This window comes from Urocitellus parryii, chromosome 6, assembly GCF_045843805.1.
Source record: "Urocitellus parryii isolate mUroPar1 chromosome 6, mUroPar1.hap1, whole genome shotgun sequence".
Lineage (NCBI taxonomy): Eukaryota > Metazoa > Chordata > Mammalia > Rodentia > Sciuridae > Urocitellus > Urocitellus parryii.
Window position 1 is genome coordinate 192,614,742 of NC_135536.1, and position 23,449 is coordinate 192,638,190.

Sequence of the window (23,449 nt, forward strand, 5' to 3'; positions counted from 1 at the left end):
ACTCCCTTTTCTTCTTTCCACTGTTAAGGTTTCTTGATAATTCTACATTTTTTCTTAGTGTCTGCACATTTATAGTCTCATCTGTATACATGCATGAACATGTCAAGTTTTTAAGACAAATAATAGTTAATATTCACATTCTTATCTACTTATTTATTTGGCTGTATTAGGCACTGAGCTCCATCCCAGTCCCACCCCCCTTTTGTTGAGACAGGCTCTCGCTGAGTTGTCCAGACTGTCCTCAACCTGGAGATCCTCCTGTCTCAGCCTCGAAGGTAGATGAGATTACAAGCATGCACCACAGCCTGGCTCACTCTGACTTTTAACCTTGACGCGTACCTTGGCAACCACTCCACAGCAGCACATAGGGGCCCTCCCCCATCCCAGCTGTGGGGAGTGGTGGCTGCTAAGTGCTCCCACCTGTACCTTGGAGAACACTGCCCCTAGCTGTGGGCAGGCCCCACGTGCAAGGTGCACGTGCCCCACCTAGTTAGTAGCCAGTGACCACCTGGTGGGATACAGAAGCCTGGACCTCTTGCTTTAAAGAGGGACAACCGTGGCTGTGCTCCTGCCCACCCCCACTCAGGCTAGTCACCTGAAGCCACGTCTGTTTGACTCTCCCTCCTCACAGAACTATTCCTGAGGGAAGCCCTCTCACAAAGTACCTGTCCCCAGCCACGTCTCAGACTTTGCTTCTAAGAGAGCTGGCACCACGGATGGAATGGTCGCAGGAAGCCCACTTGAAGGATGTGGATCCTGGAGTTGGGTGTCACTCGGCAACTTAGTGCAACAAGGACCCTGTCACTGGTGGTAGGTGGGCTGACACCCCTCACGTGGGTGGCAGTGCAGGTGCTAAGACTCACATCTGTGTTGGCTGGGTCAGGGACTGTGGAGGGAGACACCGGGTCCTGCAGTCTCCTGGCGTGGGAGAGATTCCAGGGGATTTTGTGGTTGGTGCTGAATTGCTTATGCTTTAAAAAGAGGAAATGACCGGGCCAGGAAGCAAGGGTTTCCTGGTAGCACTGGAGAGGCTCATCTCCCACCTGGAGGGCTTAGAGGCCGGACAGGGCGGAGGACTTGAGCAGAAGAGCACCCAGCTTCCAAGGAAGCTGACTCAACCAGGCGAGTCTGCGTTTCTCCCCCCAGGGGGGAAAGGTGGGCTCTGGGCCTTGGGGCAGGGGTGCTTGGGGAGAGACACCAAGCACCTGTAACCAGGACCCATGGTTCCCATGGACCCTCTCAGCCTGCCCACTCAGCCCCGTCTCCTTGTGGGAATAAAGGCACCGGAGGCTGTCTCAAGACTACACAGACGCCCCAAATGAGGCCAGTTCCTTACAGGACAAGGAAAAGCCAGGCACAGTGGCGCACGCCTGTAATCCCAGCAGCTCAGGAGGCTGAGGCAGGAGGATCAAGAGTTCAAAGCCAGCCTCAGCAAAAGCAAGGTGGTAAGCAACTCAGCAAGACCCTGTCTCTAAATAAAATATGAAAAAGGGCTGGGGATGTGGCTCAGTGGCTGAGTGCCCCCGAGTTCATTCCCCAGTACCAAAAAAAAAAAAAAAGACAAGGAAAAGCCCTCACTCGACCCTCAGCCTAGCCAGTCAAACTTCTGCAGTACGGGGCCTGCCACGGCGGGGGGATTAGATACTAAAGGACCTAGGTAGGAGACCCCATTAACATGCACCAGCCCAGGAAGATCAAAGATGGGGGGAGCACTGTAAAGCAGGGTACAGGAGAGCCTGTTAATCTGGCACCCCGACATGATGCAGCACTACAGCAAGAGCTCCAGAAGGCGGCCCTGGCGCAGGAGGCCCCAGAATGTGGAAGTGATGGTTCAGATGAAAGAAGGCATAGGTGCCAGAAAGAAGTCTGAAAGGTTCAGAGAGACTGACATGCCAGAAGGGACTCTCTGCAGATGGTAAACCCACGCGGTGACTGTGCTCCTCAGGACAAGCAGCCAGGATTGCACTGGTAAAAGGGGCACCTATGTCACTGAAAACCCCAGGGGCCCAGTTAACAAAATGAGGTGTGGGCTGGGTGCACTAGTGCAAACCTGAAATCCCAGTGACTCTAGAGGCTCAGGCTGGAGGATCACAAGTTTAAGGTCAGCCTCAGCAACCTGGTGAGACTCTGACTCAAATTAAAAAACAAAATGGAGGCTGGAATATAGCCAACTATATATCTCAGTTGGTAGAGTGCTTGCCTTGCATGCACAAGACCCTGGGTTCAATCCCCTGCAACACACACACAGCTGGGGATGTGGCTCAGTGCTAAGGCACCCCTCAATTCAATCCCCACCTGTCTCACCTGCCCACCAAAAAACAGGTGCTGTTTTGGCACTTGGGGACAATGGAATTCTGGAATTGCAGAGGCAAAATGACAATACTTAGCAAGCCAAGGCAAGACTCCCAGAAAGGGCAACCCACAGGGACCTGTGGAAACCCTGGCTTAACGTGTCCTATCAGAAGGGATCAAGAAAGGAAAGTTAGAGTTCATGTCAAAATGGAAAATCACAATCCATTTCCCAATCCCAGACCCGAGCCAGTTCCGAGACCTAGAACCCAGACTGAAGGAAAAAGCAGACCATGAGGAAGGACCCACGACACCACAGCAGGTGCAAAGGGTGACGATGGTACACCCGCACAGAGGAGCCCAGCAGCTCTGCAGACACAAAGCTGGAAACCCGGAGGGGCAACGTTCAGGGCTCCCACGGCTGCTAGAAATGGGAACCAGGCCGACACTGATACCAGGTGACACCGTGGCTCCCCAGGGGCAGGAGCAGATGATGAGGTAGGAAGCGCAGGCTGGTGCAGCCCACCCAGTGCCAGCCTCCCTACCAACTCAGCTACTTGGCAGTTGTCTCCCAGTTCCAGGGGTGTCCAAACAGCTGGCAGGCTCTCACATTAGTGATGGTTTGGTACTGGGGACTGAACCCAGGGTGCTCTGCCACTGAGCTACATTCTCAGCCCTTTTTACTTTGAGATAGGGTCTTATTAAGTTGCTGATATTGACCTTGAACTTGAATCCTTTTGCCTCAGCCTCTTCAATGGCTGAAATTATAGGCATGCACTACCATGCCCCGCTCACAGTAGTTTTGTTTTTTTGGTTTTTTTTAAATATTTTTTAGTTGTCAATGGACATTTATTTTATTTATTTATATGCAGTGCTGAGAATCAACCCTAGGGCCTCGCACATGCCAGGCAAGCGCTAGCATGAGCCACAGCCACAGCCCCTCACATTAGTTCTTGACCAACCAAGTAAAGGCTACTGTAGCAGGAAAGGTCAAGAGAAGTGCCTAGCCCGGGTCCCTAACAACTCTGCCCAAACAATATAGCACCCCAAGGAGAAGGGCAGAGATCACTGCCACCCTGAAATACTTAACACAAAAGTAGTGGTCCCTTTAGTCAACCAGTGTGGCCCCTGCAAAAACTGGCAGATGCAGCAGATCAATGCAAACTGCAGCAGCTGTGCTGTGGGGCCCTGAGAAGAACCCGGAGGGTAAACCTCAAGCCTGTGGTGTTGGCTCTTGACCTGCAAAATGTGTCCTCCTTCACTCCCAACAGGAAGAAGCATCAGAGACGGCCTCAATTCCCAAAGGACAGAGGAGAGGATGCACTCATGGTCTTGCTCCAGGATTAGGCTAGTGCCTGCTTTCTGTCATTAAGGTAGTTTGAAAGGCGCTGGACTACATGGACGTTCCACAGAGTGTCGTGCTGGCCTGCTGTACCAACGACATCCTGCTAATCTATGGGATGAGAAAGAAGTAGATGCCTTCGTGAGACACACATGCTTCAGAGGACAGAAAGGGCCAGGCCTGCCCATTAGAGGGTTTAGGGCTCAGGGGTCTGGGGCATGCCGCGACATTCCTTCTAAGTAAAGGACAAGAGGTTGTACCTTCTTTTTCCTAGCACTAAGAAAGGCACACGGGGCCTGGGGCCTCTTCTGGATTTAAGGTAACTCCCCAAACCTGAGGAAGCCACGTTCCACTTCCTGGGTGTGCGGAAGGCTGACGGTGCCTAGTGAGCCCAGAAGAAAGGGCCTGGCAGCAGGTCCCGATGCTGTTCAGGCAGTCCTGCCACTCTGGCCACGTGATCTGGCAGACCCTGTGGTCCTGAAGGTATGAGTGGAAGGAAGGGACGCCATGTGGCATCCTGGGCAAGCTCCAGGGGAAGGTGGCTGAGCACAGATCTCTAGGGTTCTGGAGCAAGGTCATGCTATTTGCAGTAGGGAATTATTTGCAATTCAAAAAGTTGTACCTGGCATGAGGCCTGGCAGAGACAGAGCACCTGAGCAGGGACACAAGTGACCATATGGTCAGAAATGTGCTTCATAAGCTGAGTTGTCAGACCTACCAAGTTATAAGCTAGCTGGGCACAGTAGTAATCCAATCGGAAGACGAGGTGTTACATTAGAGATCAGCCCTCTGCAGGTCTAGAGGACAGTGTGCTATGTGGACAGGTGGCCCATTCCACCATGTCACTTTCCACTGTTACATTGACACCCTCCTTTGCCTCCTATATACAGTGTCACTGGCAAATTCTTACAACCTCAAGCCTGGTGCAGGATGATCCAGTCAGCCCAACCAGCTTAGTGTGTACAGAGAACATGTGACAGTAGCCATGATGGCTGAGCCGGAAGGTGGACATGGGTCCAGGACAGGAGCTCCCTCCCATCAAGGCTGATCCCACTACGGCCACACTGCATGGAGCCTGGGCAGCCGCAGAGACTGACACTAATCACCTGATACAGCAGCCTCCCGTGAGAGGACCAGCTGGCGGCATGTGGCGACCTGATACATCAGACCCCTCTCACCCTGGGAAGGGCAGCAACTCGTCCTGACTGGCGCTGACACACAGTAGCCAGTATGTCTTTCAACTAGCCCACAAATGTCTGACCCACCAGTGTGGGGACCTACACAACAAGCTAAGAGACTGACTTTATGGCAATCACCCAGAAGCTGCCAGTCGCCAAAGTGGCAAAATGACCTCCTACAGACAGAACTGAGACAAGACTGGATGTCCCACTCCATGAGGATTGGAGCCAGGATGCACTATATTCCTTAAAGGCTATCATGGGTGGTATGTCCCCAACGGTAAGCACTGATACAGTAAGCAATGGGTAGAAGTGGCCACACGCAACATCACTCCCAATGACCCCTTGGGAGTGGATTCCTACCGAGGCCATTTCTCACCCTGGAAGGCTAGGCTTAGTGGATCAAGAGATCCTGGCTTCCAGAGGGGGACATTCCTAGGGTTCACCCATTGAAGAGTCACAATGCTGCCTTCCTCGTCACTCTGGACTCCCTGTGCCAAGAGACCAGAAGGCCTATTAGTGGAGGACACTCTGGCAAGGATCATGAGGGGCAGATCTGCTGCTACACGGGATTACCTATGTGACACTTTAAAATCCACGGCAAAGGATTTTCCAAAAACAGTTTACATACTTGGGGCCCTTATAAAATGCTTTTTAAGTTGGGTGTGGTTGGCACACCTGTAATGCTACTGACTCAGAGGGCTCGGCCAGGAGGATTCAAAGTTGGAGGCCAGCCTGGGCAACTTTTGAAGACCCTGTCCCAAAGGGCTGGGATGCAGCTCAGTGGTAGAGTGCCGCTGGGTTGAATCCCCAGTACTGGAAAAACAAGATGCCTGAAGCATGTTTTGTAGCTAGAATTCTAGAATCAAGTTATAATGGACTAATTTTGAAAACCCATCTGTGATTCTACTACCTACTTCCAAGTAGACATCCGAGATACCCTTAAAGGCAGTCCTTGCAGGGAGGTGGGAATCAACACCTCAAGTTAGTCTGTTTGGTGGGGGAAAGGCTGTTTGTATGGTTTTTAAAGTAGCTCACTTTTTTTTTTTTTTTTTTAAAGAGAGAGTGAGAGAGGGGGGAGAGAGAGAGAATTTTTAATATTTATTTTTTAGTTCTCAGCGGACACAACATCTTTGTTGGTATGTGGTGCTGAGGATCGAACGCGGGCCGCATGCATGCCGCTTGAGCCACATCCCCAGCCCCCAAGCTCACTTTTTTTTAGAGAACTGTAATCCTTTCCAATCTTCAGATGAGAATATTAATGTGGTAAAAGAAAAAACAGGCTGGGCACAGTGGCACGGGCCTATAATTCCAGCAACTCAGGAGGCTGAGGAAGGAGGATCATGAGTTTAAAGCCTCAGCAACTTAAGGAGGCCCTAAGCAATGCAGCAAGACCCTGTCTCTAAATAAAATATAAAAAGGACTGGGGGTGTGGCTCAGCGGTTACGTGCCCCTGGGTTCTACCCCTGGTACCGAAAACAAAAAAGATCCCTTATATGGCAAGTGTCAGAAGACAATCCTTTAACGACCTGCTTCCTCCCTTTTTTAAAGTGTAGATGACCTCACTATCTTGGCATATACTTTTATTTGAAGACCTAAGTATAAAACACAACGCATAGATGATAAAAGGCCAAGCAAGAAAGATGACCATAAAACTAGACGAGTTTTAAAATAGGACTCTAGGCAAAAACATGAAGTTGGCACCTGCAGAGCGCGCCCTAAGCTAAGGCCGCGACACGGCAATGGGGCATCACAGGGATAAACTGTCCCTTCTAATTCATGATGTCAGAAACACTGAGGCTCCAAGACCATGCTGACAACCCCCTCTTCTGGCATATGAAAGCCTGGAAAAGCCTTCCAGTCTAACATGGTTGTCTTGTCAATCTGACAACTGTTTAGGCCTTGGCCACTGAGACAGCTACCTGAATACCAACAGATGAATCCCTGTGTCTCCAGTAAAAATCAGCAGGCAGTTACCCAGGGGACAACATAAGCTTCATCAACATTACTTAGAATAATAGTTTTAAAAAGTAACAAAAGCTGTTACGGTCACATTTAGGATTCTCCTCTGATAAGTTCTTTTTTATTTTTTTTTTTTGTGTGTGTGTGTGGTGCTAGGGATTGAACCCAGGGCCTTGTGTATGTGAGGCAAGCATTCTACCAACTGAGCTATATCTCCAGCCCTCTAAAAAGTTCTAAAAAGTTTGTTAAAAGGACTTAAGTACAAATAAGAATATAATTGCTGAGCATGGTGGTGCATGCCTATCCTCCCAGAGGCTCAGAAAGTTGAGACAGGAGGATAGTGAGTTCAAAGCCAGCCTCAGCAATGGCAAGGTGCTAAGCAACTCAGTAAGACCCCATCTCTAAAAAATAAAAATACAAAAAAGGGCTGGGGATGTGGCTCTATAGTTGACTGCCCCTGAGTTCAATTCCCAGTACAAAAAAAATTTATATATATATATATACACACACACACACACACACACACACACACACACACACACAAACACATACACACACAGGTATATAAAATTACTGTATCTGCTTTCCAGAATTACCTTTAGTAAACAATTCAAACTGAGCAATTTATTTTTTCCTCGAATTTTCTACTCAAAACCTCATTGGCAAAAAGTACATTATTCTTGGGGCTGGAGATGTGGCTCAGCGGTAGCGCGCTCGCCTGGCATGCGTGCGGCCCGGGTTCGATCCTCAGCACCACATACCAACAATGATGTTGTGTCCGCCGAGAACTAAAAAATAAATATTAAAAATTCTCTCTCTCTCTCTCTCTCTCCCCCCCCCTCACTCTTTAAAAAAAAAAAAAAAGTACATTATTCTTAAAGCTGGGCTGGAACTATAGCTCGGTGGTATAATGCTTGCTTGGTATTCATGAAGCCCAGGGTTGAATCCCCAATATCACAAAAACAAATATATATTAAGCTGGGCATGATGGTGCATGCCTATAATCCCAGTTACTTAGGAGGCTGAGGCAGAAGCATCACTCAGCAACTTAACAAGACCCTCTCTCATTAAAATAAAAAGTCCAACGGATGGCCTGCCGCGGTGGTGCATGTCTGAAATATTAGCAACTCAGGAGTCTGAGGTAGGATCACAAGTTCAAAGCCAGCCTCAGCAACTTGGCAAAACCCTGTCTTAAAACATAAAAAGGGCTGGAGACGTGGCTCAATGGTTAACCTCATTGAAGTTCAATTCCTGGTACCAGACAAAAAACCCACTTAGGGCTGTAGCTCAGTAGCAGAGTGCCTTCCTAGACGCATGAGGCCCAGTGTTAAAAATTCATGTGTCACAATTGACATATGTGTGTGTATATGTAGAACACACCACAGGGCTGGGGTTGTGGCTCAGTGGTAGCGCCTTGCCTAGCATGTGTGAGGCACTGGGTTCAATTCTCAGTACCACATATAAATAAAGTCCATTGACAACTAAAAAAATATTTAAAAAATAAGTAAAACACACCCCAAATGTGGTTAAGAAGGAATGTGGGCGAGGCTGGGGAGATAGCTTGGTTGGTAGAGTGCTTGCCTTTCGCCTTGCATGCACAAGGCCCTGGGTTTGAGCCCCAGCACCACACACACAAAAGGATTGGTGGGGGGCTGGGGCTGGGGCTCGGCGGTGGAGCGCTCACCCTCATGTGCAAGGTGCTTTGTTTGATCCTCAGCACCATAAGCATAAAGATATTATGTCCAACTACAACTAAAAAAATATTTTTTAAAAAAGGAATGAGAGAGGCACTTTTATGTCCTATTTACTCAACAATCAAATCAAATGCAATTCATAAAACTGGTTCATTAAAATGTTTTTTTGAACTATCACTAGTGTTCAGGCTAAACCTTGGCATTTGAAAAAGTCAAATTTCCAGCACTCTAACCCCATTCTGGTCTTTTTTCACTCTAAAATAAAGAAAAATTGTGTTATACACAATGGAGCATAATACAATTATTTCACTTCTAATCCTTGGCCCAAAATACATAGTACATTGGCACTAAAAGGCCAACAAAAGTAAGCACGTGAACTAAACTAATATGTAGAAATATAAAAAAAAAATACAAAATGACTCTGAACTCAGAAAATTATCTAACACATGTATAAGTCCACCATGGCTTGGAAAAGAAGGAACCATGATAAAAATACTCAGAGCTTTCAAACAGGATTGTTTTTTAAAGTACAGTTGTTTATGAAAAGGAAAAAATTTAAAAGCCAAGACTACAGAACTTCACAAAGGACAGAAAGTATCCTAAAAACTTTGAACAAAGGTCAAGGAAATCTCTTTAGAAGTTTATACTGATACTGTTTTTACAAAGAATAAAAAAAAAATGCCTAAACTCATTTGAAAATATAAAAAAGTATCTGGGCACAGTGGCCCACACCTGTAATTCCACATACTCAGGAGGCTTAGGCAGCAGGATCTGAAGTTCAAGGTCAGCCTGGGAAACTTAGCAAGATTGTCTCAAAATGAAAAAAATTTTTAAAAAGGACTGGGGAGGGCTAAGGTCATAGCTCAGTGGCAGAGCGCCTGCCTAGCATGTGTGAGGCACTGCGTTCAATCCTTAGCACCACATATAAATAAATAAAATAAAGGCATTCTGTCCATCTACAACCAAAAAAAAAAAAGGTCTGGGGATATAGCTGAGTTATAAAGAGCCCCGTGTTCAATCCCCAGTGCTTCAAACAACAGCAACAACACAACAGGTGAAAAAGCTTCAGAGTGTATCTGGTCCTTCTCTATGACATTTCTTAGGAACTCAGAATCCTTAGCCATAACACAAAAGGCTCTAGGTGACTGCAGATTATTTGTAACTGCTGGTTGGAAGAAGCAGGCTAGCAAAACTTATCCCCGGAAGAATGAAGGCGGCTCTCCAGCACCTCTGGATGCTTTTCTAGTACAAAGGGCCTTCCTGAAAGCGGTCTCAGTGGTTCATTATGATCTGCTCCATGAAGAAACGTTTTCCTTTAACATCCTTGGCTTTATGAAATAAGAACTATTTTCATAGCTTCGTCAGCATTTCCAAATTCTAACAAAATGTCCTCCAAAGTAATAAAGTTACTTTTCTTTTTTTCTTTTCCCTCGTGCATGGTGGGCAAGTGCTCTACCATGGAGCAACATCCCCAGCCCACTGTCCTTTCAAATACTACTCTTTCTGGACCCTGGCACTCTTTTCCCGGACACTCTCTTAGCTTTCTAATCACCTGAGTTGGCAAAGAAGTATTGAAAGCAACCCTTACTTTCCATCACCAATCTCAAACTCCACACCAGCTCGACAGGCTGCAATTATTTCTGCAGCATCAATGTAGAGCTGAACGTTGCAGATGGTTTATCTTCAGGTGACCCCAGCACCACTGCACCCCAATTCTGAGGTGGCCACGTGGCATTCATCCATTGGCTGCCAGAGGGAAGAGGAGGCCATCTTTTCTACTTCAATTGCTGCTGTAAGGCTTACCACACAGCCTGCCTGAGGGCAGCCAAACAAAACAGAAGGCAGGAGGAATGGAGGACCAGTCCAGAGATCGGGATCCAGGTCAGTGGGAAGGGAAAGCCAGTGCCACCTGTAGCTTTCTAGTTACATAAGCCAACAGGTGCACCGCTCCACGCCCACCAATCTGTCTTCTCTAAATCAAATTAAGTTTGTTCATCAAATGGAAGAGTTCTATATTAAGATGCTTTTAGCCAGGTGCAGTGGCTCATGCCTGTAATCCCAGCGACTTAGGAAGTTGAAGCAAGAGGATTGCAAATTTGAGGCCAGCCTGGTCCTCAGGGACCAGGTCTCTCCTTAGGGAGACCAGGTCTCAAAAAATAAAAAGGGCTTGGTATGTAGCTCAGTGGTAGAGCACCTCTGGTTCAATGCCCAGTACCAAAAAATAAATAAATAAAATAAAGATGCTTTCAGCTGCAAGTAAAAATAAATAAATAAATAAATAAATGAGGCTTAAACAATAGGTATTTATTCTCTCATGTAACAGACATCACTGAGATAAGCAGCTTCAGGGCTATTGGTTAAAAATGTGATCAATCGGGGGCTGGGGATGTGGCTCAAGCGGTAGCGCGCTCGCCTGGCATGCGTGCGGCCTAGGTTCGATCCTCAGCACCACATACAAAGATGTTGCGTCCGCCGAGAACTAAAAAATAAATATTAAAAAAATTCTCTCTCTCTCTCTCTCTCTCTTTAAAAAAAAAAAAATGTGATCAATCTTCTCTGGGTATGGTGGGACACACCTAAAATCCCAGAGACTCCAGAGACTCGGGCAGGAGGACCACAGGTGCTAATCCAGCCTCAGCAACTTAATAAGGTCCTGTCTCAAAATAATTAAAAGGGCTGGGTGGACTGGGGTTGTGGCTCAGGGGTAGAGCACTTGCCTAGTACATGTGAGGCCCTGGGTTCAATCCTCAGCACCATGTAAAAATAAATAAAGATATTGAGTCCAACTAAAAAACTAAAAAATAAATATTAAAAAAAAAAGAGGGGGGGGGATGTAGCTCAGTAGTAGAGTTACACTGAACCCTGGGTTTAATCTCCAATACAAAAAAAAAAAAAAATCTGGGCTTCCCATCTCTCTCCCCTTCTGGCTTTTGTCTTTGAGGCACAGTTAATCACAGTGGTTTCAAATGGCTACCAGTGCTCCAGGCATCACATCCTCAATCCACAGTATCAGAGGGAAGAGTGGGAAATTTCACTTGTTTCTATTGGGGAAGGGCACTTTCCAAGACCAACCACCCCAGTGTACTTCCTGTTACTGTCACTGGCCAGAAGGGAGCTTCACACTACCCCACTGGCTCCACCACAGGCAAGGAAGGGTGGAGTCACCATGATGGCAAAGACAAAGCATGACTTGGACGGCCCCCTCCTCCTGGAGCATACACTGTGGAGGACACCTGATAAAATGCAGGGTTCTATTTCCAAGGAAGAAGAGGGAAACGACTCCTAGGTAGGCAAGCGAAAATGTCTGCTCTAGGTCCTAACGTAAGCACTGATGTTTGGTGAGACAGTGAAGAACACAACTTTCCAAACCAAATTATGAGAATTATCATTTTAATTTTCACATACATCCAACCTAAATAAACACCATCCATAATTTTTATTCTTAAGAAACTAACTATGAATTAACCACAAAGCCATAAATTGCTTGATGTGGTTTTTTAAGCCTTTGCTGAATGCGGCAGAATAATGGGTATTACCTATGGAGGTTATTTTCAATGTGCCTAACAGCAGGAAAGGAATGTTAATAATGAGTTAGCCTCCCATGCTCAGCCAAGGCTGTTAGAACCTGCCAGGATACATGCCAAAGAACCTGCGGGTTAAGCTCAGGTTATAGCTCAGTGGCAGAGCTTTTGCCTAGTGTGGGCAAGGCCCTGGGTTCCACCCTCAGCACCAAGGGATAGGGACCAGAAGGCTGGGGGTGTAGCTCACTGGTAGAGAACTTGCAGAGCAAGCACAAGGCCCAGAGTTTGACCCCAGCATCACAAAACAAAATAAAATCCCCTGTTAAATAAAGAGCAGGAACCCTGAGTAAAACTAGTTTCCAACTCTGTATAATCCCAGCAGGAGAAGCATGAGTTCAAAACCAGCCTCAGCAACTTAGCAAAGCCCTAAGCAACTTAGTGAGACCCCGTCTCAAAGAATAAAAAAGGGATGGGGATGTGGCTAAGTGGTTAAGCACTCCTGGGTTCAATCCCTGGTACAAAAAAAAAAACCAAAAACATTACTATCCAGTTCTGCCTGCTCCTTAAGATATGGTGGTACTGGAAGTTACAAGACTAAAATGAAATGGCACATGAAAGCTCAGGGGCTAGAGCACGGCACTCAGTAGTACTGTGAGGTCCAGGGAAACAGAGGAGGGTCGGCATCAGTGTATGGAGCCGGTGAACAATCTGTTCATTTCCGAAGCTAACACAGACCATAACTACGTTGCAAAAGAATTACTAGTCCCCGGGCTAAGGCTGTGACTCAGCAGTAGAGAGCTCACCTAGCACGTGCGAGGCCCTGGGTTCGATCCTAAGCACCACATAAAAATAAAATAAAGATATTGTGTCCAACTACAACTACATAAACAAGGTATTTTAAAAAAAAGAAAGAAAAGAAAAAGAATTACTAGTCCAGTAATTGAGATCCAAAGGCAAAGAAAATTAACTTATAAATCATCAGTGGTGATAAGGAAAAATTAACAGTAGGTAAGTGGAAACTAGTAAAAATAGCTGAAAGAAACAGATAAAAGTCTCAGGTGATCTTAGGAAACTCCTTACTGTGCCTTGAGCAACTACAAACATTTTAGACTAGAATTTAATATCACTTGAAATCCCTGCTTCTTTCTTCACAAACCACTTCAATGAACCTGTGCGTTGTGTTCACACCTATTATTACATAGATTCATTCTCCCCAATTAAAAGCTAATTATCTTAACAATTATTTGCCACAGGAAACAGAGAAAGTTAAGTGGGGTAGACTGGAAACCAAGGCATGATGGTGCACCACCCACACTCCCAACAATCTGGAAGGCTAAGACAGGAGGTTAGCAAGTTGGCCAGCCTGGGTGATTTTTTTTTTTTTTTTTTTTGATACCAAGGATTGAACTCAGGGGTGCTCGACCACTGAGCCACATCCTCAGCCCTATTTTATATTTTATTTAGAGACAGGGTCTCACTGAGTTGCTAAGTGCCTCACTAAGGTGCTGAGGCTGGCTTTGAATCACAGTCCTCCTGCCTCAGCCTCCCAAGCTGCTGGGATTACAGGCCTGCACCACTGTGCCTGGCAGCCTGGACAATTTAATGAGACTCTCAGCAACTGACCTAAATCCTGTCTCAAAATAAAAAAGGCATGATGGTGAACCAGGCACAGTGGCACACACTTATAATCCCAGCAACTAGGAAGGCTGAGGCCAGGAGGATCACAAGTTTGCAGCCAGCCTGGGCAACTAAGCCAGACCCTGCTTCAAAAAAAGAGCTGGGGATGTAGCTCAATGGTAGAGCACTTGCCTGCCATATGTAAGGCCCTCAATTAAATTCAGTTTCAAGGGGCAAAAAAATAGTGATCCTGTAAATTAACCATCAACCACCTGCCTTAACTTAGGAGGACATCAGCCTAGTTGAGCAGCAGAGGCTAATGTGCACCAAGGGCAGTGAGAAGCAGGAGACCACAGAAAGGCCTTTGCTATATAGACCGACTGCTGCATGACCTGCAGAGGGTGACCACCACTGTCTGAGCCCAGGTTCTCATCTTTGATGTGTGCTCATAACACCCTACACAGGCAACAGTGAGGAAGAAATGGAATCAAATATCCAATGCAACTCTTGTAGTTTCCAGCACTAAGGAGGCACTTAAAAAAATGGTAGTTACTGTTATCACTTTTATTATGAGATCACCAATAAGCACTTACCTAGAGAAACAACAGCAACGCTCTCTGGTAAGAAATGCAATCTGTATCGGATCAGTAAATGCACCAATATGATGCAGATAGCTGTGGGAAAAAATAAGACAGTATTTAAAAAAAAAAAAAGCCCAAATTTGAATAAACATCAAGTTCAAAGCAGTGTTTATTGGGGGCGGGGGAGCTATCAGCATAATAGACGCTTGGTAATGACACAGTGAGTTTCGATTATATTTTCATTGTCTTTTAAAAAATTTTTTCTTTTCTTATTCTAATTAGTTATACATGACAGTCAATGCATTTTGACACATCATACATAAATGGAGTATAACCTCTCATTCTTCTATATATTATCTTAGCTTTTAACCTGGAAGTAAACTTAAACTTACAGTTTTTATAATATTTCTCTATACTTCTTTGTATGCCTGAACTACTTTGTTTTCTGGTAGCTGATGTTTTAATAAGCTGCAAAAACTTATACAAGCGTTTAAATTACATAGATTTTCCTGATTATGAGAAATGGTCCTATTTTTTTAAACTGATTTTCAACTGGAAAACTCTAAACAGTGAAGAGGAAATCAATGAAATCACTTTTACGCAAATGTAACTGCAACAGGTTATGTAGACATGAGATACTTTGTCACCACCTGACCAGCTCTCTATTATGAAGAAAGTGAGGATGTTTAAAGGTCAATACTTTGGTTTAGTGAAGAAAACGTCAAAGAGATTCGAAGATGGGATACTCCTGCTCCCCAGCTGGCTACAGCTGGGCCGAGCAGTTCCCCAAGAGTCCGGAACTACACTGAGCATGCCTCAAAGTTGGCTCACTGGATCACAGGTGGTGCTGCGGCCCTGTGCCCTGTGCCACAGTGCTCTCTGCCACCTCCCACCTGGCTGGCAGCCTCCATTCCTCAACCTCCAAAACAGGACTCAAGCCTCACTTGTCTCACAGGAGTTCTGCCAGGAAACAAGAGAAGAGGATGTAAAACTATTTAAAAAAAGAAAGTACTGCAGCAGGGCATGGTGGTGCACGCCCGTGATCCTAGTGGCCAGGGAGCAGAGTCAGGAGGATCACGAGTTCAAAGCCAGCCTCAGCAAGGGCAAGGTGCTAAGCAACTCAGTGAGACCCTGCCTCTAAATAAAATACAAAATAGGGCTGGGGATGAGGCTCAGTAGTGAGTGCTGGACTTCAAGCCCCAGTACCAAAAAAAAAAAAAAGTAAGCATCGCATAATACTTCATGGTCCAGACCTTAGTACGGAGACTCTGTCTTTCATTAGGCTCCTCTGCGGCATACCATCTGCTAATCACAGTATTATCTTACTAGAACTGAATTTTTTAAAGGAAATATTTAAACAATCTGCATAACTGTTAACACCCTCAGAGCCCACACTAACAAATGAGATTTCTTCAATCCCACTAAAAAGCACCAGGTGGCCAAAGAAAGCAAACAGTTATACAGAGTTACCCCTCGTTCATTCTGTGCTTCACACTATTAATCTGTGATGTTATTTTAATATAAATATTTAACCTAGTTAGAAAATCTACATTAAATAATAAAAGCATGAAAAAAGTCCCCAGATGCAAGCTGATGAGCATGCGCTGACCAGAGGAAAGAGCACGTGAGCATGAGGAGACAGAAAACGGCATCAGTTTCTGCTCTTTCTTTGCACCAAGCTGGATTTCTAAAAATTAACTTGAAAAGTTTACTCATATAAAAAGCAAATGATTATATGCAGTTTTAAGGAGAAATTGTCTATTAGTACAAAGTGCTAACTATGAAGTCCATCAATGCCAGGTAATGATCTCAGCCACTAACAAAAAACTCTGAAAAGACAACCCACAGAATGGGGGAAAATATTTGCACTACTATATATGACGATGGACTAGTACAGAGAATATACAGAGAACTCCTACAGCCAACAACAAAGAGCCAACACAGTTTAAAAATGGGCGAAGAACTTAACAGACATTTTTCCAAGTAAATGGCAAGTAAGCACAGGAAAAGGGCTCACCATCAACAGTCCTAGAGAAACAAAACCAAACCACATCCTCTCGGATCCATCCATCTTATTATCTATTGACTTATTCATGCTGGGCTTGAACCCAGGGGCACTCTATCACTGATCCTCAGCCCATTTTATTTTTTGAGACAAGGTCTCCCTGAGTTTTATAGGCTAGCTTTGAACTTGTCATCCTCCTGCCTCAGCCTCCTAACTGGCTGGGATTACAGGGGAGTGCTACATCCCCAGCTGGGATGACTATAATAAAAACAACAGCCAGGCGTGGTCATGCATGTTTGTAATCCCAGCAGCTCAGGAAGCTGAGGCAGGAGGATTACATATTTGAAGCCAGCCTCAGCAACTTATTGAGGCTGTGGCAAGCTAGTGAGATGCTGTCTCAAAATAAAAAATAAATAAAAAGTGCTGGGGATGTATGTAGCTCAGTGGTTAAGCATTCTTGGGTCCAATCCCTGGAACAAAAAAAAAGCAGAATATAACAAGCATTGATAAAAACATGGAGAAACCAATCTTGGGTCCAATCCCTGGAACAACAACAACAACAAAAAAAAAAAGAATATAACAAGCATTGATAAAAACATGGAGAAACCAAACTCTTAAAAAACGGTGCAGACTATGAAAAAGAGTTTGGCAGTTCCTGAGAGTTAAACAAAATAACCATTTGATCAAACAAGTTCACTCATAGGTAAATATCCAAGAGAAAGAAAAACACTGCCAAGTGCATTAGCACATGTCTGTCCATAATCCTAGCCATTCAGGAGGCTGAGGCAAGAGTACTGCCAATTCAAGACCAGCCTGAGCAACTTAGCCAGACCCTGTCTCAAAACAAAAAACATATACTCCATATATGTATAGTATGTCCAAATATACCCTGTCATGTATATCTAAAAAGAACAAATAAAAAATTTTAAAAATAAGGGTGGGAGATATAGTTCAGTGATAGAGCACCCCGGGTTCGAAACCCAGTACCTGATCCACACACACACACACACACAAAAAAAAAAAAAACACCTGTACACAAATGTTCACAGAAGCACTATTCAGAATAGTCAAAAGGTGGAAACAATCTAAGTGTCCATCACCTGATGAATGAATAAACAAACGAATAAACATAACCATACAATGGACTATTATTCAGCATAAACAGGAGTGCATTCTAAAACATGCTCTGACATGGAAGAATCCTTAGGCTAAGGATTCTTGGCTAAGTGAAGAAGCCAATCACAAAGGTCTCACATTGTATGATTCCGTATATATGAAAATATTCTTTGTTGGGGGAACCAGGGATTCAACTCAGGGGCACTCAGTCACTGAGCCACATCCCCAGCCCTATTTTGTATTTATTTAGAGACAGCATCTCACTGAGTTGCTTAGCACCTTGCTGTTGCTGAAGCTGGCTCTGAACTCACAATTCTCCTGTCTCAGCCTTCCAAGCCCCTGGGATTATAAGCGTGTGTCACCACACCCAGGCTATATGAAATATTCTTAATAGGTAAATTCCTAGAATCAGAGAGCAACATGGTGATTGCTACAGCAACAAAGACTAAGGATTAACTGCTTTTAATGCTTTTTAAAAAAAATTTTTTAATAGTTATAGGTGGACAGCATGTCTTTATTTTATTTATTTTCATGTGGTGCTGAAGATCAAACCCAGTGCCTCACTCGTGCTAGGCAAGCACTCTGCCACTGTGCTACAGCCCAGCCCTTATGCTTTGTTTTAATGTTTTCCTTCTAAAGTGATAAAAATATTCCGAGCCAGGCACAGTGGCACATGGGATAGCTATAATTAAAACAACAGCCCAGAGACACTCAGCCAGAAAGTCACAAGTTCAAACCAAGCCTGGGCAACTTAGCAAAGTCCTGGCTCAATATATTTAAAAAAAGCCTGGGATGTAGCTTAGTGGCACAGCGCCTCAGGGTTCAATCCCCAGAACCATAGAAAAAGAAAATATTCTGGATCTAGATGGCTGCACAACACTGTGAACGGAATAAATATAGCTGAATTACACACTTTAAAATGGTTTAAATGATATTTTGTTTATTTTACCACAATTAAAAATGAAGTGGATATAAAATCTACTAACATGAAAAAAGAAAGCACAGACATTCTGTGAGAAAAAGAAAATCACAGAATTCTGTTTATATTAAAATAAACTCCAAACTATATGTGCCTGCACACCCCTATGTGCTTATAAATGGACATATGTGCATATACATACATGCAAACATGCCTTCAAGTACAGTAAGGGGAAAAAACTTGTGTGGTACGGAAGGAGTGCATCCCATAAACTAATGTGCTTCTCTTTTTTTGTGCCTGACCTGGCAATTATGGAAAATACATTAAAACAAACATGTCAATTTTAATAACTCCATTAAGTTTAATGGCCCATAAGATGCAGTAAATGATGTTAATTGTTAACTCTAGTTTAAGTCAATAATAATGACTCATCATTGTTTCCAGTGAAGTCAAAGATCAGCCAGGTTAAATGCAAGTCAAGTGAATTCAAGTTTCTAAAAGTCAAAAGTAACTTATAGAGTTTGGTCATCCCTTCATAACAAAGAAGAAACACCATAATCCTGTGATATGCTTATAGGAGACAAAGTTACAATTTAATTTGATTTAACTAAAATAGTAAACAAAAGTGGTAAATGGCTGGGGCACCCTGTTCCACTTGTGCAATCTAAACTACTTGGGAGGCTGAGGCCAGGTAGTGAGACCCTGTCTCAAAATATATAACTATAAAAAGGGCTGGAGATACGGCTCAGTGACAGAGCTCTCTTGGGTATGATCCCCAACTCTGCAAAAATAAAACAAAAACAAAAGCAAGCATTATTCCCTTCTGTCAATGCCTGCTGATAAGTAAGTAGAGACACTAACTCATCCAAGAATCTGATTAGGTGAAAACAAAACTCACGGAACAACAGTGTGACTCTAGAGTCTAGGTTTATGATCAGTTTGAAGAGAAAACAATCAAGAAAAATACCCAGCACTATTAAGTACAGTTCGGCCTTCCCAGCCCCCAAGATGAGCTAATACTGGGCAGGATTTTGCTGAGATTAGAAGGCACATTATCGAAACCTGTTTTGTGATCTCCAGCACAAGTTAATCTTAAGTGCCCCACATCCTGAAAGTTTTTCTTTAACATTTCATCCTCCCTTAAAAAAAGTGATCCCAGAAGTTTTTCCCAGGCTGCCTCTTCTATTCTCTAACAGAGTAGGCTGCCAGCAGTGTCAACAGACTAACAACGCTCCATCCTGAAAGATGAAGTCAGGTCCTGAAGAGTTCTTAATAAAGAAGAGAACTGCTTTTCTTCTTTGTATTCAATTACTATAACCAAAGGAAAAGAAAACAAAACCAAAGAGTCCTTGATTATTGGAAGCAATCCACTAGAGACCATTCAATTACATTTACTGGATAAAAAAATGGTCCAGGTGTACTACGTCCCACACATTGTACACTTCGCATTGTGTACTTTCTCATTATTCAATTTAAAAGTTTTTAAAATTCTATGACGGAAAAGGATGGATCCTAGGATTTCCAATAAACTACTATACTGTTAAAACTTTTTGACCATTTACCAGAGTCTGAATATAAATGTGAACAAAATTACACTTTTTCTCCAAAACCAGTCCTATTAAACATCAAAACAATACTCATAAAAACCCAGTTCCTTTCACTCCTCTGAAAAGGTCTAATCTAATTAAAATGACCTCAGTATCATTAAGGAAAAGCAGCAAGTGTAAACATGCAAACTTTTGAAATGAGAGTCTGGACTTGGGTCCCGTCACCCTCCAGGTTCTTTGTCCATACTCAGCTAATCTAAAGTGATTGTACAATTTCTCCAAAACAGCTGACCTCTGTCCATCTCCTGTCTCTGGGAGGCACTGAAGTTCTGACCTCTTTATCTAGACCTCCTGACTGGCATCTGGCAAGCTGGATATCAGCCACTAGTCTCCACCAGCCAGGTGTGCAATTGCTTGACCTCTCTAGGCCTACACTTCCTCACCCGCTGGTGGAGGAAGGTGAACAGGTAAGATTTTAACTTGGACAAAATTAGCCCATTTAAACAAAAATATTATAAAGAAAGGAAAGCGCACAGATAGTGTGCAGAGATGGCAAAGGTCACAACCACAGCCAATGGGAATGACAGTTGAATGGTGTCTGACACAAGGGTTTGGTCTTTCACTCAAACCTTAAACTAAATTAGAAATATACCCAGAAACCTAATAAATACAACAGACAAAATGCTGCTTTGGTTGAAGTAAGTTAGGGACAGGAAGTCAGATGTGTTCTCACTTGGCTCCCCCTACCTCCTACCCACCACCTTCACACATGTGTGCATGTACACACACACACACACACACACACACACATTCTTATGAGCAGAATACGAAATCCACTAACAGTTGTTCAAGATCCTTTTTGGGTCAAAAATTCTTTAATTCCTTCTTTCAAAGGTCAGGATACTACACTAAGAGCTCTTCAGAACTGCTTAGCCCCATGATTCCATAGACCCTTACGGTGTTATGACCACTGGCCCTCAGTGTTGAAAGTGGAACCACATGGCAGGAAGGCCTGACAGTGATGACAGGGTCAACCACAGACACTCCTGAGGGCAATGGTGGGCTCCATATTCACCTAAGACAAGAAGGCTGAAGAAAATGGTCATGCCACTTGACTGCTCCTCCTGCTGGGCCTGCTCGCCTGTCTGCACAGGGAGGATGGGCTTGGCAGGGGTCGGGAGCACCAGTTTGGTCGTGACACCCAGGGTGGTGTGGAGGGTGACATTGAAACCCTCATGAGTTGTATTGGAGAACCTGTTGGAGAATATAAAAAGCAGAATTAGATGACAGAAAGGAGTCTCAAATATCAATACACACACCTCAAAATGGAAGAGAACCTGGCAAAGAATTTCATGGGATTCACAAGTCTCCCAAAGAGAAGGCAGGCCTCAGAGAAATGGAGATGAAGGAAACCCCTGCCTGCAGGAGGGTAATAAAGGCCTCAGGTGCCTTTGATTATAGCCTCTCTGAGGCCAGGAACAAGGGCAAATGTGGGCTGGCATAGAAACGAAATATGTCCTGCTTTTTCGTACTTGATGGGGGCAACTGGTCTCAACACATCCCAAGGTCCATTACTTCATGCTTTTATTTATCCAGTTCGTGTTCTTTGTATTATTTCTGCATGTGGAAGAAACCACCTGAATTTGCCCAACTGTCACTCTGGTCAGAATGACCTACCCTACCTTACAAAATCCTACTCAGATTTCAAAACGCTCAGGTTACCTGCTTTATAATACTCCACCCCACCCAGTGTACCCACCCCATGGCTTCTGTGCCAAGGCTCTCTTTTCATATTGTGTTGGGACTGTGAGCTAGGGCAATACTGACATGATAATAATGGTTAATTGTGATTGTAACAGTTGGTATTTACTGCGTCCTGCTTCATTCCAGGAACAAGGTAACACACTACCTCTCCAGGTTCCATACCTTGACCAACATCCTTATTAGTCAATGGCAGAATCAAGCTTCAACCCAAGCCTGACAGCACGGGGCTAGTCCAGTCTCTTTGCTTTGTGCTGTTGAGGACTAGTTCAGTGTCTGGAGCAGATGCCCAATAAGTCAGTCAACAGAATGACTTGGCCCCCACTTGGCCAAGGGCTATTGAAAGGTTATCAGGTGAAGAAGTCCAGTATCAATGGGTACCTTGTTAACCATCACATACTCATTCCACAAACACTGACAGGGTGTCTAGAATGTGCAACAGATGGTGGCCTGCAACGATGGCGATGGACCTTGGCCACAAAGGCCTGGAAGACACAGACGCCCTCCCTACCTCATCACATGGCGCTCATTCGCCTGTTTTCTACACTCCACCCTTTCTGCTGCCTTTCTTTCATTCACTCCAAAGCACTAAACCCTCTCTTGAGAAAGGTCTTTGGAACTTGTCACCCCTCCCGTTCCTCCTGTTGGTTAAAGCTTCTGCTCAAGCGACACTTCTTCCTGGGAACTCCGCACCCGCACGCTACTCCACTCCTCGCCTTTATCGGGCCTGGGCCCACAGCGTGGGTCCCTGTCTGACTTCAGGCAGCTCCTGGTCCGCCTCCCTCACTACCATGTGCCTCGGGCCTGCCACCGCGCCGACCGGATGAATGAAACTCGGTGAAGGGGACGGACGCGCACCCATCGTTAGAGGAGGCTGCGGCTGGCGAGGCAGCGAGCGGGCGCGGGGGGCCCGGGGCCTTCCTGCGGCGGGGCGAGGAGCGCGCGGCGGCCTCCGCAGGGCGGAAACCCACACGGTGAAAGTGGGCCGCGGCCTCCGCAGGGCTGCCCTCGGGGCGCCCCCAACCCGGGGTCCGACCTCCGGGGGCTGCAGGGCCCCACCGGGCCCACGTCCCCATCCCGCCCTCCGCGTGGGCGCGGGCAGGGGCAGTCCTGACAACTGACAGGAGCCCCGCCTTCCGGGCCAGAGGCTCGCCGTCACCCGCCGGGGCCCAGCCCTGCCGCCTCCGCCGCCCCGGAAAAGCCCACTCACTCCTCTTCCGCCATCTTCTCCCCCATCCTGCGGAGCCTCCAAGACCACCGAGTTTGGGGCCGCGGGGCTAGCGGGGCCCACGGTCGCTTCCGGCTTCCGCTGGAGGCGCGGGCGGGCCAGCGAGCGGGGGGCGGGGCCTCGACCTCGAGAGGGTGACCCTCTGCCCTGACATCTCAGTGGCCTGAGGGTGGGAGGAGGCGCGTGGGAGGGCCCTCCCGGGACTGTCCGGGCTTACATCCGGTTTGGGCCACGTGGCAGCGCTGTCCCGGAGAGTCGGCCTTTTCCCGATTACCGGGAGGGGACGATTTGGGGGAAACTCCTGTGAGGTCACTGTGACTCACCCTGAGGGCAAGCACTCTCTACCCAGCGCCGTGACATTCATTCGGCTAAAATCCGGGACAAAAATCCCCCCCCCCCCGCAGCCTCATGCTTGCTAGGAAGCGCTCTACCACTGAGCTACCCGCCCCCCGCCCCCTGATTCAACAAATCAGTAGTAGGCGCCTACTATGTGCCCAGAAGTGCGGTGGCGGGTAGGGGTTCCCATCAGAAAGGCTACTGTAAGGCTTTGGGGTTTGACTGACCGCCTCTGCTGCCCTGGTCCGAGCCATAGAATCTCATCTGGTTAATCACACACTCCCTGAATGTCTGCACGTTCCTGAAGGTCTTCCATAGAAGTCAGAGTGATCCTTAAAACTACAGTCACGCTT

General features: G+C 45.7%; 1 protein-coding gene across 1 annotated transcript in view; it reads right to left on the reverse strand.

The window, feature by feature from the left end:
* Slc9a8 (solute carrier family 9 member A8) overlaps nt 1-22,839 on the reverse strand; it is a 75,883-nt gene extending 53,044 nt beyond the window's left edge. The window contains exons 1-3 of the mRNA XM_026390943.2: nt 22,743-22,839; nt 20,847-21,025; nt 14,197-14,277 (exon numbers count right to left, since the gene is read on the reverse strand). Of these exons, the coding sequence (XP_026246728.1) occupies nt 14,197-14,277; nt 20,847-21,025; nt 22,743-22,768 (286 nt within the window). The 5' untranslated portion in view covers nt 22,769-22,839. The remainder of the gene's footprint in view (nt 1-14,196; nt 14,278-20,846; nt 21,026-22,742) is intronic.
* Between the last annotated feature and the right edge of the window lie 610 nt (nt 22,840-23,449).